The sequence below is a fragment of the Ranitomeya imitator genome, chromosome 2 (genome assembly GCF_032444005.1).
Source record: "Ranitomeya imitator isolate aRanImi1 chromosome 2, aRanImi1.pri, whole genome shotgun sequence".
In the NCBI taxonomy this organism is placed as follows: Eukaryota; Metazoa; Chordata; class Amphibia; order Anura; family Dendrobatidae; genus Ranitomeya; species Ranitomeya imitator.
Window position 1 is genome coordinate 54674706 of NC_091283.1, and position 15396 is coordinate 54690101.

The 15396-nt window shown below is 47.6% G+C and overlaps 1 protein-coding gene across 1 annotated transcript in view; it reads left to right on the forward strand.

Annotated features, from left to right (window-relative positions):
* The first annotated feature begins 7267 nt into the window (after window positions 1-7267).
* Window positions 7268-15396, forward strand: part of SPTBN4 (spectrin beta, non-erythrocytic 4) — a 104153-nt gene continuing 96024 nt past the window's right edge. Inside the window, exons 1-2 of the mRNA XM_069746758.1 lie at window positions 7268-7452; window positions 13474-13626. Coding sequence (XP_069602859.1) covers window positions 13479-13626 — 148 coding nt within the window. The 5' untranslated portion in view covers window positions 7268-7452; window positions 13474-13478. The remainder of the gene's footprint in view (window positions 7453-13473; window positions 13627-15396) is intronic.

The window sequence follows — 15396 nt, forward strand, 5'->3', positions numbered from 1 at the left end:
GGTGGAGCCACCCGTGCAGCTGCGCAATGGCCCCAAAGGTAGGAGAGCATCTACCTCCTATAAAGCAGGTGGGACTGGGCTTATGAGGAGCTATGGGGCTGCACAGGGGCCCCTTATAATGTTCAGGCACAGGGGCCCCTTATAATGTTCAGGCACAGGGGCCCCTTATATTGTTCAGGCACAGGGGTCCTTATAATGTTCAGGCACAGGGGCCCCTTATATTGTTCAGGCACAGGGGTCCTTATAATGTTCAGGCGCAGGGGCCCCTTCTGCCCGCCCTGCCCCAACATTTTCCTCCATGTGTATCAGGTAAACTGTCCTGCTTGGAAAGAAGGTGATTCCCATAATGTATAACAAGGGGGGTCAGCTAGCTGCCATTTGTAAACCACAGCACGTATAATACTAACCAACATTAATAAGACAAAATGCAGCAGCCAAGCCCCCAATTGACCACTTCGGGGCATCATTTTGGTTTGGTTTTGCAGGACAGTTGGCAATAATGGTCTAGTTATCTTCCATGCTCATTTACCCTGGTGCCCACACAACGGCCACAGCCCCCCACTTACTGTATGACTGATGCATTGTATGAATAAGGGGTGATAGCTTACTATATTCTGGGAAGACCTTGTTCTTGCCCCCCACCTTTTCATCTCCTCTTTTTTCCTTCCATACTGTATATTTCCCGACCCACAATGACGAGAATCGCTCTGCAGTGGCCATTTCCACGAAGTTCTGCTCAGTTCCTATTCACTTTAATAAGAGCTGAGCTGCAGTACCCGGAAACAGCCACTATGTGGTGCATGGAGTCGTGCTGTTCTCCTCCGTACACTGTTTAGATATGGCTGCCGCCAGAGCTGAAAATGGCTGATCTGTGGAGGGTTCCTGGTGTCGGACCACACTAATCTGAGAATTTTCTAGGTTTAATATCCTAAGCCTAGAAAACCCCTTTTACTTATTAACAGGTCTTCCATGACTTGAGCCCCACTTATTGTTTAGATGCAGTTTTTGGACATGTGCAATAAGGGGGAAGGGCTATTATGCGTGGATGGAGAGAGGTGCCCTGATCCCAGGCGCCGATGCATCACCAGTAAGGAAACTGTTAAATGGTGCAACCTTAAGCTGCGCTTACACTGGAAGATTACCTGGAACAAGTGTTCTTAAGAGCGCTAATATCACGATAATCTTTCATTGTAAACAGGCGGCCGATGAACAAGCTGTTAGGGCTAGCGGAACGCACCAAATAATTAAATAGATATAATAAGGTGCGTTCGCAGCCCGGGGTCCACCGTGCAGAGATGGAACCTGCTGCTAAGTAATGACGGACTATATGGCGGTACAATGAGGATACACACATGGGTTAACTTCACCCTGTATGAAGAAAGCGATCCCTGTTAAGTCACAGGGTCGCGGTACCGCACAGAGAGCGCAAGCAAGGAGTCACAGGACTCTATCCCAGGACACAGGATTAGAGTTAGTGTAGACCTCTTGCGATCGACACTACAATTGGGGTATCAGAGTTAACTAATATGCACAGAAGTGCATGCTGTGCCACACTAGCGGACGCCACAAACCACCCAGATTTGGGTAAGGTAAGCGCTCTAATAGCGCACGGCGCCGCACTGGCGGTCACAGCAGTTAGACGCTGTTTCGTGTGTTAAAGCTGTGAGTTCAGCCTGGCGCTAGATTGCAGCCATACACCTTACGCGAACAGTCATACACAAGGGATGGGTTTTTTAAGGAACGACTTGCACTCATCAACACACACACGATAACAATTGTATACTAGCGCATGGCCGTGTGGCCATGCAAACCTTTTATAGCTGCAGCAAGTACAAGACCTTCCGAGAAGGACCAATGGGAGTCTGCCACAGAAGAAGAACACCTTTAGGACCTTCCTAGAGGACCAATGGGATTAGCTGCAGTATCTAAGCATGTGACCCCCGACCTCCAATGGGAGGTCATCCCGTGGGCATGCTCAGAAAGGGAAAATCTGGACTTAGTCCCAGAAAGACCTGCTCGATGCTGAACATTGCTGGCTACAAGAACAGAGCCTGGAAGGGCAGTAGTAACCAGTCATCCAGTATTAGCCTGAGCTAGACGCTGGGACTGACGTCTCCACTGCGGCTGGAGAAGAATGGGAGACCGCAGCGGAGATGGTTCGAGATTCCCCCTGTGCAGAGGCGGGAACTTGACACCTAACACAAGCATCAGGTGAAATAATCTTTTGCGCTGCGCAAAGATCATAGTTCTCGGCATCGTCCTGTGTGTACAGGACTTGTAGTGCCAAGGAAAATGGAAGCCCATGCGTACTGAGCAATCTTTCCAGTGTGGGACTGGGAGACATTGGGCCCACCAGAGGACTCGATTTTGAGGGCCCATCTTTCATCTATACAAAACCAATGCATTATCATTAAAAGGGGCTCTCAGACCTGGGATAATTTTTGTCAATGTATCTTATGGTCAGTGGCGTAACTAGAGTCTGATGTGCCCATGTGCAGAAATATAGACCTGGGCCCCCACCTACATGTTTGTCAGATGTCTGTGCCCTTGTAGTGTTCTAGATAGGGCGAATGTGTATGTCTTCACACTATCATGTCCCCCATGCTGTAAAAATGTCCCCGATCCTGGTCCCTTCCTGTAATAATGTCTCTCATCCTTGGCCTCTTCCAAGTATAATTTCTTCCTTCCTGCCCCTTTTCCTGGTATGTCTCCATCCTGGGCCCCTTCCTGGTATAATGTGCTCCATCCTGGGCCCCTTCCTGATATAATGTCCTCCATCCTGGGCACCTTCCTGGTACAATGTCTCCCTTTCCTGATATAATGTGTTCCATCCTGGTCCCCTTCCTGGTATAATGTGCTCCATCCTCGACCCTTCCTGGTATAATGTCCTCCATCCTGGGCCCCTTTCTGGTACAATGTCTCCCTTTCCTGGTATAATGTCCCCCATCCTGGGTCCCTTCCTGGTATAATGTCCTCCATCCTGGGCCCCTTCCTGGTACAATGTCTCCCTTTCCTGGGATAATGTCCTCCATCTTGGGCATGTGTCTGGTATCATAGAATCATAGAATGGTGCAGTTAGAAGGGACCTCCTGGGTCATCTGGTCCAACCCCCTGCTCAATTCAGGATTCACTAAATCATCCCAGACAGATGTCTGTCCAGCCTCTGTTTGAAGACTTCCATTGAAGGAGAACTCACCACCTCTCGTTGCCGCCTGTTCCACTCATTGATCACCTTCACAGTCAAAAAGTTTTCTCTAATATCTAATCTGTGTCTCCTCCCATTCAGTTTCATCTCATTGCTTCTCTTTCCTTGTGCAAATAAGAATAAAGCTGATCCTTCTACAATGTGACAGCCCTTGAGATATTTGTAGCTATTAAGTCTCCTCTCGGTCTTCTTTTTTGCAAGCTAAACATTCCCAAATCCTGTAACTGTTCCTCATAGGACATGGTTTGCAGACCGGTCACCATTCTGGTCGCTCTTCTCTGAACTTGCTCCAGTTTGTTGATGTCTTCTTTAAAATGTGGTGCCCAAAACTGGACCCAGTATTCCAGATGAGGTCTGACCAAAGAGGAGTAGACGGCAATAATGACTTCACGTGATCTAGACTGTGTGCTTCTGTTAATACATCCCAGAATTGTATTTGCCTTTTTTTTGCTGCTGCATCACACTGTTGACTCATGGTACAATGTCTCCCTTTCCTGATATAATGTCCTCCATCCTGAGCCCCTTCCAGTAATTTGTCTCTCGTCCTGGTATAATGCCCCTCATCTTGGGGCCCCTTCCAGTAATATGTCTCTCGTCCTGATATAATGCCCCTCATCTTCGGGCCCCTTCCAGTAATATGTCTCTCGTCCTGGTATAATGCCCCTCATCTTGGGGCCCCTTCCAGTAATATGTCTCTCGTCCTGGTATAATGCCCCTCATCTTGGGGCCCCTTCCAGTAATATGTCTCTCGTCCTGGTATAATGCCCCTCATCTTGGGGCCCCTTCCAGTAATATGTCTCTCATCCTGATATAATGCCCCTCATCTTTGGGCCCCTTCCAGTAATATGTCTCTCGTCCTGGTATAATGCCCCTCATCTTGGGGCCCTTTCCAGTAATATGTCTCTCGTCCTGGTATAATGCCCCTCATCTTCGGGCCCCTTCCAGTAGTATGTCTCTCGTCCTGGTATAATGACCCTCATCTTGGGGCCCCTTCCAGTAATATGTCTCTCGTCCTGGTATAATGCCCCTCATCTTCGGGCCCCTTCCAGTAATATGTCTCTCGTCCTGGTATAATGCCCCTCATCTTCGGGCCCCTTCCAGTAATATGTCTCTCGTCCTGGTATAATGCCCCTCATCTTCGGGCCCCTTCCAGTAATATGTGTCTCCCAATCATTACTCCCCTGCTTTCAGTATAGGAATCGGCTCTGCTTGCCGCTTCGATCGGTCATCATGTGATCAATCACATGTGATTTTGCATGTTTGTGGTGACGAGCTCATCTTCCTGCTTCTCGGAATGGTAACTGTAAAGCATTGAGAGAAGCGGGAAGAGTAGTCGGCACGAGACCAGAAGAATGCAAATCACATGAGTGATCATGTGACCACCGAACAGAGCAAAATCCTAACAGTGAGTACATTCCACGCTGATAGGACACAGGATGATTAGCCATGGCCTGGGAAATCCCTTTACTAATACTGCAGAATGAGACATTGGACAGAGCTGTTCATTGCAGCACCATACGTGTGCCACTTCTAGCTGAGCCATGGGGGTGCAGAACCGGACTCGCGCCAATCTGATATCGATGACCTGGCCGAGAGAGAAATCACCAACGTCATCAGAGCAGAAAACCCCTTTAAAATAAAAGTTGTGTGCGCTGAACCCTAAGTTGGTACCAATAAAAATGTGACTTTTCCACCCATAAGAACCGCTCCTCCTCATAACCTTCCAATGATTGACCAGCGCTACATTCACACAGAGCTCAATAGCCCTGGCTCTCGGAAGCAGTGGGGGTGTCAGCAGTCGGACCTCCAAGGCTTGGGGATAATGTCCAAACTTCAGAATACCCCTTTAAAACTATAGTGCTATGTGAAAATGCTGCTATACTGCCCCCTAGTGGTTACACTGTGCAATGTCTCCTATTCACTTCCAGCATAGCACTAGGTTTTATGGCCTACATGGGGTCTGCACTCATAGGGTGGGCTCGCCATACATAGGGTGGGCTCACAATACATAGGGTGGGCTCGCCACACATAGGGTGGGCTCACCATACATAGGGTGGGCTCGCCACACATAGGGTGGGCTCGCCATACATAGGGTGGGCTCGCCATACATAGGGTGGGCTCGCCACACATAGGGTGGGCTCGCCACACTTAGGGTGGGCTCGCCATACTTAGGGTGGGCTCGCCATACATAGGGTGGGCTCGCCATATATAGGGTGGGCTCGCCATACCCAGCAGGTGCAGGCTGTGCTGCACAGACCACATCTGCCTGTAACAGCAGCAACCAGAGCTTTCTCCCAGCTTAAAGGGAACCTGTCACCTGAATTTAGCGGGACCGATTTTCGGTCATATGGGCGGAGTTTTCGGGTGTTTGATTCACCCTTTCCTTACCCGCTGGCTGCATGCTGGCCGCAATATTGGATTGAAGTTCATTCTATGTCCTCCGTAGTACATGCCTGCGCAAGGCGGTCCATGTGAGTGCGCGGAGTCCGCTGGGCAGGGTCTTTGGGGCGATGTCACATGCGACCCCAGAAGGGTCAGGACAGGAGATCCTGGGTAAGGCCGGACATTACGGGTCGTATATGGACCATCAAATACAGGCGCGTAAACATGTTAGAAGTTTTTATGTCTGGACAACCCCTTTAACCCCTTAATGACCGCCAATACGTCTTTTAACTGACCTGAGATATAAGAGAATAGCCTCCCCATACAGATGACAATCCAGCATCTGTCGGTTGTGCACTATAGCTGACAACTTACTGTACCAGCCACGATCAGTATTTGCACCGTCCAAATCTGTTTAACCCCTTAGATGCTGCTGTCAATAGTGACTACATCATTATAAATGGTTAACAGAGTGTGGGGGCTTCTTCTTTGTCACAATTGGTGCCCTCAGATCATGATTTTGTTGTCCTGATGTTTTCCATGGCAATTCATGGCCAAATAGCGGCTTTAGAGTCTGACAGCTGTTGTAACCTGTTCAGAAGTTAGCAACATTTAGGCGGTAAAAATACATTTTCATTTCTGTCATACCACTTTGCATTAATTCCTGTAAAGCACCTGAAGGGTTAATAAACTACCTGACAGCAGTTTTCAATATGTTTAGGGGTGCTGTTTTTAAAATAGTATCACGTTTGTGGGTTTCCCAATATATGGGACCCCTAAAGTCACTTCAAACATGGATAAGTCCCTAAAAAAATAAATTTTGTAAATTTCTTTGAAAAAATGAAAAATTGCTGCTACATTTTTAAAGCTCCTAAAATGCTAACAAAATAAAATAACATTTTACAAATGATGCTGATGTAAAGCCGACATGAGGGAAATGTTATTTATTAATGGTTTGCTGTGATATGACCATCTGGATTAAAGGGATAATCATTCAAATTTAGAAAATTGCTAATTTTTTAAAATTTTTCTCAAATTTTTGATATTTTTTATAAATAAACACAAAAAATGTTGAACAAAATTTACCATTATCATAAAGTGTAATGTATCACGAAAAAACAATCTCAAAATCACTGGGATTTGTTGAAGCGTTGCAGAGTTATTACCACATAAAGTGACACTGGTCAGATTTCAAAAATTTGGCTCGGTCACTAAGGGGTTAAATTTGTGGACATTCAAGCTCCGCCCCCTAAGACTCCATTATGGGCGTGGTCTCACTAACTCCACCCCTCTTGTGTCCTGTATTGTACTGAGAAAATGTCTTCTTTGAAAATCCCTTCTCACAAATGGTCGCAGCACGTACGCTACACACGCAGACTGGTGCCTTGCCATCACAGATCACATCGTTACCCGCTGCGTGCAGAAAGGACAGGGTCTGAGACTTCTCAGCGCGCATGCGTAACTCTCTTCTTCCCGGTCACCTAGAGGTCTCACGCTCACTAGCAGTCGTTAGTACGCACGCGCAAATCTTCTGGCTCAGCTGTCTCTAGCTCAGCCGCTATCTGATGCGGGATCCGTCTGCTTTCAACTGCGCCTGCGCAACCCTTTAGCTGCCTTCTAAGCGCCCCCTGCAGGAACACACCGGCACTTCCTGCGCCTGCGCTGCCCGAACTGGTCCATGAGATGATTTTCTGAAAGGGATTCTGCAGCATCCGCTCCCCGGATCGTTATCTGCAGATGCTCCTGCTGCACACCGGTGTCCGGGGCCTGGTGAGAGGGCCCGGGGCCCAATGACCTCTGCATTACAGCACAGCAGAGGGGGAAGAAGAGAGTGGGTGACATTGTGTGGCCTTATCATGGTGAAGGTAGGACCATGCCCTGCTGGCTGGGGTACAGCTGTAATGGGGGGTCCGTGCCCTGCTGGCTGGGGTACAGCTGTAATGGGGGGTCCGTGCCCTGCTGGCTGGGGTACAGCTGTAATGGGGGTCCGTGCCCTGCTGGCTGGGGTACAGCTGTAATGGGGGGTCCGTGCCCTGCTGGCTGGGGTACAGCTGTCATGGGGGGTCCGTGCCCTGCTGGCTGGGGTACAGCTGTAATGGGGGGTCCGTGCCCTGCTGGCTGGGGTACAGCTGTCATGGGGGGTCCGTGCCCTGCTGGCTGGGGTACAGCTGTAATGGGGGGTCCGTGCCCTGCTGGCTGGGGTACAGCTGTCATGGGGGGTCCGTGCCCTGCTGGCTGGGGTACAGCTGTAATGGGGGGTCCGTGCCCTGCTGGCTGGGGTACAGCTGTCATGGGGGGTCCGTGCCCTGCTGGCTGGGGTACAGCTGTAATGGGGGGTCCGTGCCCTGCTGGCTGGGGTACAGCTGTAATGGGGGGTCCGTGCCCTGCTGGCTGGGGTACAGCTGTAATGGGGGTCCGTGCCCTGCTGGCTGGGGTACAGCTGTCATGGGGGGTCCGTGCCCTGCTGGCTGGGGTACAGCTGTAATGGGGGGTCCGTGCCCTGCTGGCTGGGGTACAGCTGTCATGGGGGGTCCGTGCCCTGCTGGCTGGGGTACAGCTGTAATGGGGGTCCGTGCCCTGCTGGCTGGGGTACAGCTGTAATGGGGGGTCCGTGCCCTGCTGGCTGGGGTACAGCTGTAATGGGGGGTCCGTGCCCTGCTGGCTGGGGTACAGCTGTCATGGGGGGTCCGTGCCCTGCTGGCTGGGGTACAGCTGTCATGGGGGGTCCGTGCCCTGCTGGCTGGGGTACAGCTGTCATGGGGGGTCCGTGCCCTGCTGGCTGGGGTACAGCTGTAATGGGGGGTCCGGGCCCTGCTGGCTGGGGTACAGCTGTAATGGGGGTCCGTGCCCTGCTGGCTGGGGTACAGCTGTCATGGGGGGTCCGTGCCCTGCTGGCTGGGGTACAGCTGTCATGGGGGTCCGTGCCCTGCTGGCTGGGGTACAGCTGTCATGGGGGGTCCGTGCCCTGCTGGCTGGAGTACAGCTGTAATGGGGGGTCCGGGCCCTGCTGGCTGGGGTACAGCTGTAATGGGGGTCCGTGCCCTGCTGGCTGGGGTACAGCTGTAATGGGGGGTCCGTGCCCTGCTGGCTGGGGTACAGCTGTCATGGGGGGTCCGTGCCCTGCTGGCTGGGGTACAGCTGTCATGGGGGGTCCGTGCCCTGCTGGCTGGGGTACAGCTGTAATGGGGGGTCCGTGGTGAGGTAGGACCGCTGGATTGTCATAGTGCAGGCGATAGTGATGTGCAAGTTCTAGTGCAGGACATATGAGGGTGGGTGTATATATATTATACTGTATATGTGCAATATATAAATATATATATATATGTATTGCATTTACTCATACATACACATATATACAAAACAAGTACATACACATCTATACAGACACACATACCCAGCCAAACACACATATACAGTATATACACATGCACACATACATACACCTACATGTATATACACAGACGAGTATACACACAAATACATACACACCCATGCATATACCACATACACACATAGTATTTATATACACACACATATATACACACACGCAAATGCATACACACCCATATACATACATACAATATTTACATATACATATACAGACATGCAATATATGTACACATACATACACATAAATGCACACACATATACACATATTTTATACTTACACATATATACTCATACACACATATATCTATACATCCATATACAATATATACACACTTGTGTGTGTATATATAAATATATACATTCAAAATATAAGCACAAATACATACGCATCCATGCACACATACATACATACAATATATACACGTATATAGAGTTTCATGTATACAAACACATACATACATGCATATTTACATATATATTTACACATACACATCCATAAACATTTACATACATACAGACACATACAGTATTTATACAGTGAAATATATACATATACAGACATACAATATATACATACATACACATGTTTATACTTACATACAAAATATACATACACACCCATGTACATATATACAAACAATATATACACATACATATATTTATATATACAAACATATATATACTGTACATATTCGCACATGCAGACACATACAATATTTATATATACACATACAGACACATTTATAAGTGTACACACACACACACTTCTATACATATACACATTTCTAGACCTGCTCTGGTTGCAGTCGCCATCTTGCTGATGTACAATCACAGTACTCAGGCAGATGGTATCTATATGGGCATAACCCCATGCCATTTAATCCGTAGGCTTGGCTGAACTGCCATATTGAGTGCACATATGTACTCTCCGGGCATGCAGTGTTCAGTAGCCGTGTTCATGTGATTATTAGCCCCAGAGTGGGGGTTGTAGTACTGGTCATGGGCGGCACCATATATATAGAATAAGGAGGGATTAGATATTACATATCTAGAGGGTTATATAGAAGGTACATGGGATGGGAATAACGTGGCGCGTGCAGAACAATAGACGTGGCACTGTGAATGTGTTATAGTGGGTATACAGGACGATAGTAATGTGCGGCCGCCCCTAGGTCATTTCTTATCCCTTTTCTGAGAAAGTTGTGGTATAGCCAATATGGACACTTTGGGTAAGGACAGTCGTCCTGTCGTGGCCTGCAGATCTGGAGTGGAGGAGGTATCCGTGAATAACACAATAGTGGTCATATGTGTTATCACCCAGCTGTTCCCCAGTGCCCTAGGAGATGATTTACCCCTTGTGTGATCAGGGGTCCGGTCACTGAGATATAATTAGACTTATATAGTGGAGCGTTCCTTAAAAAAATAAATGGAGCAGGGAGTTTTTTCTGTCCTTTTAGGATCTCCTTTCCCAATGCTTCTCTCCTAACCTGGCCATTAGATAGCTGTCATCACCCACAGCTGTTTCTTCCACCACCCCCCTCCCTTTATATGCACGCACGCTTGGCTGAGCATGCATGTATTCCCAATAGTAAGAGAGAGTATACAGATGACAGTCAGCGGAACCTGCCGATTCTGTTGGATCAGTAGACCATCTACTGTATATGGGGGTCCCCCCCCCCCCCCCCCCCCCCGATTATGTGGATAGGGAGCAGGATTGGGCTATTGGGATTTCAGAGTCCGATCCCTTTGTTTTTTGAGGGAGATAAGCAGCTGCCAGGCACCTCCTCTCTCCCCTTTTAATAGAACATGACGTCTGGCCGACCACTAGTGAAATGATTATGGGGGGATTCAGGTGAGATTGACAGAATAGGAATTGGTTCTACGAACAGTTAGCTCAGGTGTTTCGGCCAGTCACAGACCCCTGTGGTGCAGCTTATCTCCTCCAACATTAAAGATTATTACCCATGCAAAAAAAACAAACAACTAGTTGATAATTTGTAGATCTGTAAAGGTCCGATCTCTCTCCATACATTCTCTATAGGACTGCCGGAAGCAGCCAAGCACCGTACTGAGCCATTGCCACCAATCCCGTAGAGAATGAATGGAGTAGCGACACATTCTAGAACTTTTTTGGGGGGGGATCGGTCCCCCTATAATCTGCAGGATATCATGTTTCCTGTGCATTGAGGATCATTTTGTAATGTCGGGAATAACCCTTTAGAATCAAGAATATCCAAATTTCCTGACCCATCCTTCTGTATCTTACATGCACTTTAAGGTGGAAGGCGTTATCATTCTGGGGGTCAGAACATTTGCAATAAAAATCCTTTTAGATAATAGAAAATAAATGAAGCCTTAGGCTATGCGCACACTTTGCGGAATTTTCTGCAGCGGAATTCCAAAATCCGCAGTGAAAACCCATTGCGGTTTTTACTGCGGATTTATCGCGGTTTTTACTGCGGTTTCTTATGCGGATTTTCATCTGTATTTTCCTATTGGAGCAGGTGAAAGTCCGCAGAAAAGAAGTGACATGCTGCGGAATGTAATCCGCTGCGTTTCCGCACGGTTTTTTCCGCAGCATGTGCACAACGATTTTTGTTTCTCATAGGTTTACATTGTACTGTAAACTCATGGGAAACTGCTGCGGATCCGCAGCGGTCAAATCCGCTGCGGATCCGCAGCAAAATCCGCAAAGTGTGCACATAGCCTTATATGAACTGATATCATTTAATCAACCCTTAGAGAGTCCGTCCAAAATCAGTGGTTGTCCGTCTTCATCAATGTTTTGCAAAATAAAAGCAATGCCCCTGGCAGACGATAACATTCCTATAGTCATTTTGCTTTTTTTCCTTGCTCTCATTTTTCACATGATGCTCAGTGTCCTTTGCGGCCACTACAGATGTGCCTGTAGACTTGCAATCCTCCCATATAAACAGGCGCACCTTTACCCGACGGCTCCGCTGACGCTGCAGTGTGCCCGCCTGTTTACTGTTCGCTTACCATATGGGTGGGGGAAAGCTGCAGAGATCAGGACTCTCCAGCCGTGATCCTGCAGCATTAATGTAATAGTCTTAATACTTGATACAGACTCCTGTAATTCCTTGGGAATTAAAGTGACCATGTCACGGAGACAGATGCACCAATAAAAGTAAGCTAATGGGTGCGATGGCATCCACCATGCTTCCCAACGAGCTCCTGATCGGGGGCATTAATGGAAAATCTCACTTGCTGCATGTATAACTGCACATCTGTCTTCATTGTTGATGATTTACGCACTGAATGGTGAGCCGGCTGGAAATGACTTCTGCTGGGTTCCTGAATGTCGGGCCAGACGCTTATGAGGGTCCTGAAGATTTATTTCTAGTATTGTCTGAGAAATTCCCAATAAGGGTCTTGGACCAAACTCAAAAAGTGCACATTTTGCATATAATAATGTATCAGAAGAGGGGAGCAAGATGGCGCCAATATATACTGGTAATGTCTCATGGGGGGTCTTTACAGCTGGCCAACAGAGTTATCCAAAGATGGTTCTAGGAGAACGAGGGGTTAGACGTTTTCAGATGTAGGGATGGCTAACCAATATTTCCAAGAAAGAAGGATGGGAAGGGAAGGAGAAATTTTGGGAGATGGATGACACTGGGAGGAGGTACAGATCCAGGTGGGAAGCTGGAGAAAAGCAGGCATATCCCAAGGCATGGTACAATACTGATGGTGGTGAGCACACATAAAGTTGTCTTATAGGGTTGTTCCCAAAATATCAAGTTATCCCCTCTCCATGGGATTGGAAATTATTTGCTTATTGTTGTGGATCCCTCCTCTCCATACAAGACTGAGCTCTAAAGACCCCCGTTCTTGGAGTGCCAGACCAACATTCTTGGGGTCCCAGCAATCAGTAAGTTATTCCCTCTACTGAAGATAACTTATTTTTTTTGGAAATAACCCTTTAAACACTTGGTGAACAAGGCAAACAATTGTAGAGTGGCTATTAGGGCAGCTGACAAAATTTAGAGGGAGGTTTAGCTGTGTGCTTCAGTCTATTTGTAGCAAAAAACTAAAAAATGAAATTGTCCATGTGGTGGAGATTGATTAAAGAGAAGTAGCTATGACGCTCCTCATCCTCACCGAGGACCCATGGACATTGGTACGAGCTTCCTCACCACCATACCTGGCACAGATTGGGTGGAAGGCTTGTGCATGAGGATGCTTCCCGAAGTGTGGTGGGTGGCATATCCTGGGTGGCCATAGCTTTGAAAAGTAGGAGCCAAATTAGAAGCAACCTGGAGAGAATGGCAGATGTGACAGGTGATTGGGATATTGCCTGGCAGCGCCAATACACATATACAATTCTTGGGCCGATTGTGAGCCTGTCTCTATTTCTGTCATTTATCCACTTCTTGAACCCCAAAAATTAGACATTAACAATATATCTAATCAATATACCATTATTTTCAATGCTGGACCTTGTTATACCTATTTTGTTTCCATTTTTCTGGTAGTTGTGATGGCAAATGTGAGCCCAGAACTTGATAACATGGAGGTGCAGACTCCCCCGAATAACAACAATCGCTGGGATCAGACGGAGCGTCTGTGGGATGAACCCGCAGCTTCTGGCAAACTGTTTGAGTGCTCCAGGATCAAAGCTTTGGCTGGTAAGAGTGATGATATCTTCTGCACAATGGCAGCAAATTTTGAACTTTTCTTGGAAAGCCATAATTCATGGTGGAATACAGGAGATAAAATATTGTAGAATTTTATACCTCCTCTCTTACACCATTGCCCCTATCCATAAGCTTTATTAGGGTGTCACAGGGATACTGTGACAGAGAGGGGTCAGAAGATCTTGGCGTCTGGTTTAACAAACTCCTCCATTTATTAGAACTGTTTCACCAGTCTATTAAACAGTGCAGTTTTTTTTTTTTTTGCTCTGTCATGGCAAGTGTTAATCAGTTCAGTTGATTTCCTGGAGCTCTCCATACTGAATTGTCTCAGCTGTTCTGTGTTGGCCACTCACATCTGGTATATATGCTCCTCGCTGGCAGTTGGGATTTGCCAGTGATAGTTCTACTTCCTGGTTTGGTGTTGAAACAGAAAGTTTAGTGGTTGGAGTTGGCGGTTGAAGAGTTTTTTCTGGAGATTGCTGTGTGGAGTTGGTTTTCGTGTTTATCCTTATCCTCTCACTATCGGTTTCCCCTTTCTATACCTCCCCTGTTTCCAACTCTGTTGTGTTTTGAGTGTATTTGTATGATTAAAGTTTTCTTTTATACCTGTCTGTTTACCCCTGTCTGTCTGGTTAGTGTTTTCCTATACACTTTGGCCCTCTCATCTCTCTTGATGGGGGAGAGATCAGATAAGGGTTGGAGCATAGCTAGTCTATACTATCCGGGGTAATCCAGTCGACAGGAATAAACTAGGACGGCTCTAGATAGATGAAACAGGTAGGTGCCTACAGTCCCTTGGCTCTATGTGACACTGGGCCAACCATTTTGGATCAATTATGGACTCTGTGACTGCTCTGGTAGCGCAGCTACAACAACTCTGCCTGGAGGTGGCAGACTTGCCCTTCATGACTTTACAGCTCCCATGGACTCCAGACTTAGGACCCGTGGCTCCCTAACAACCCATGGTGGAACCCAAGATCGCTTTGCTGCATAGGTTCTCTGGGGGTTGGGATAAGTTTGTGGTTATCAGGGAGATGTGCAAACTTTATTTTAGATTGCGTCCTCATTCCTTGGGTACCGAAGAGCAGTGGGTGGGGATCGCAATATTTCTTCTCCAGAATGGCCCTCTGGCCTGGGCATTTTCTCTCCCGTCTAATTCCCAGTCGCCTTGGTTGAGGAATTTTTTTCTGTCTTTGGGTCTTATCTGTGACGACCCCGATCGTGTTTCTCTGAGTCCAATCTATGACAGCTGCAGCAGGGACACCAGCCAGCGGAGGATTATTGCTTTGAGTTCTGTAGGTGGTCTACAGATACTAGGTGGAATGACCCCGCGCTTCATAGTCTGTTCTGACAGGGGCTTTCTTATAGCATAAAGGATTCCTTTGTGCTGTATGAGACCTTGGTTTCCCTGGAGGCGACCATGTCTCTAGCTATCCAAGTGGACCACCGTCTATGTCAGATACATAAAGAAACACTACAATTTTAGGGGGCTCAGGGGTCAATGGAACATGGGTTGAGTACCGAGGAACCCATGCAGTTGGGGGGAGGGCCGACTCGTTTTAGCTGTCCTCCTGTAGTTTGGTACAAAGAGGGAGTATGTTTTTTCTGTGGTAAGAAGGGTAATTTTATTGGTACTTGTCCATCTATATGTAATCACAAAGAGCAATTTAATCTGATGTGCCACAGAAACATAGGGGCACACGGACACGGATAATTCCGGTACCGATTTTTTCCGGTACCGGAATTATCTGGACGTGTGAA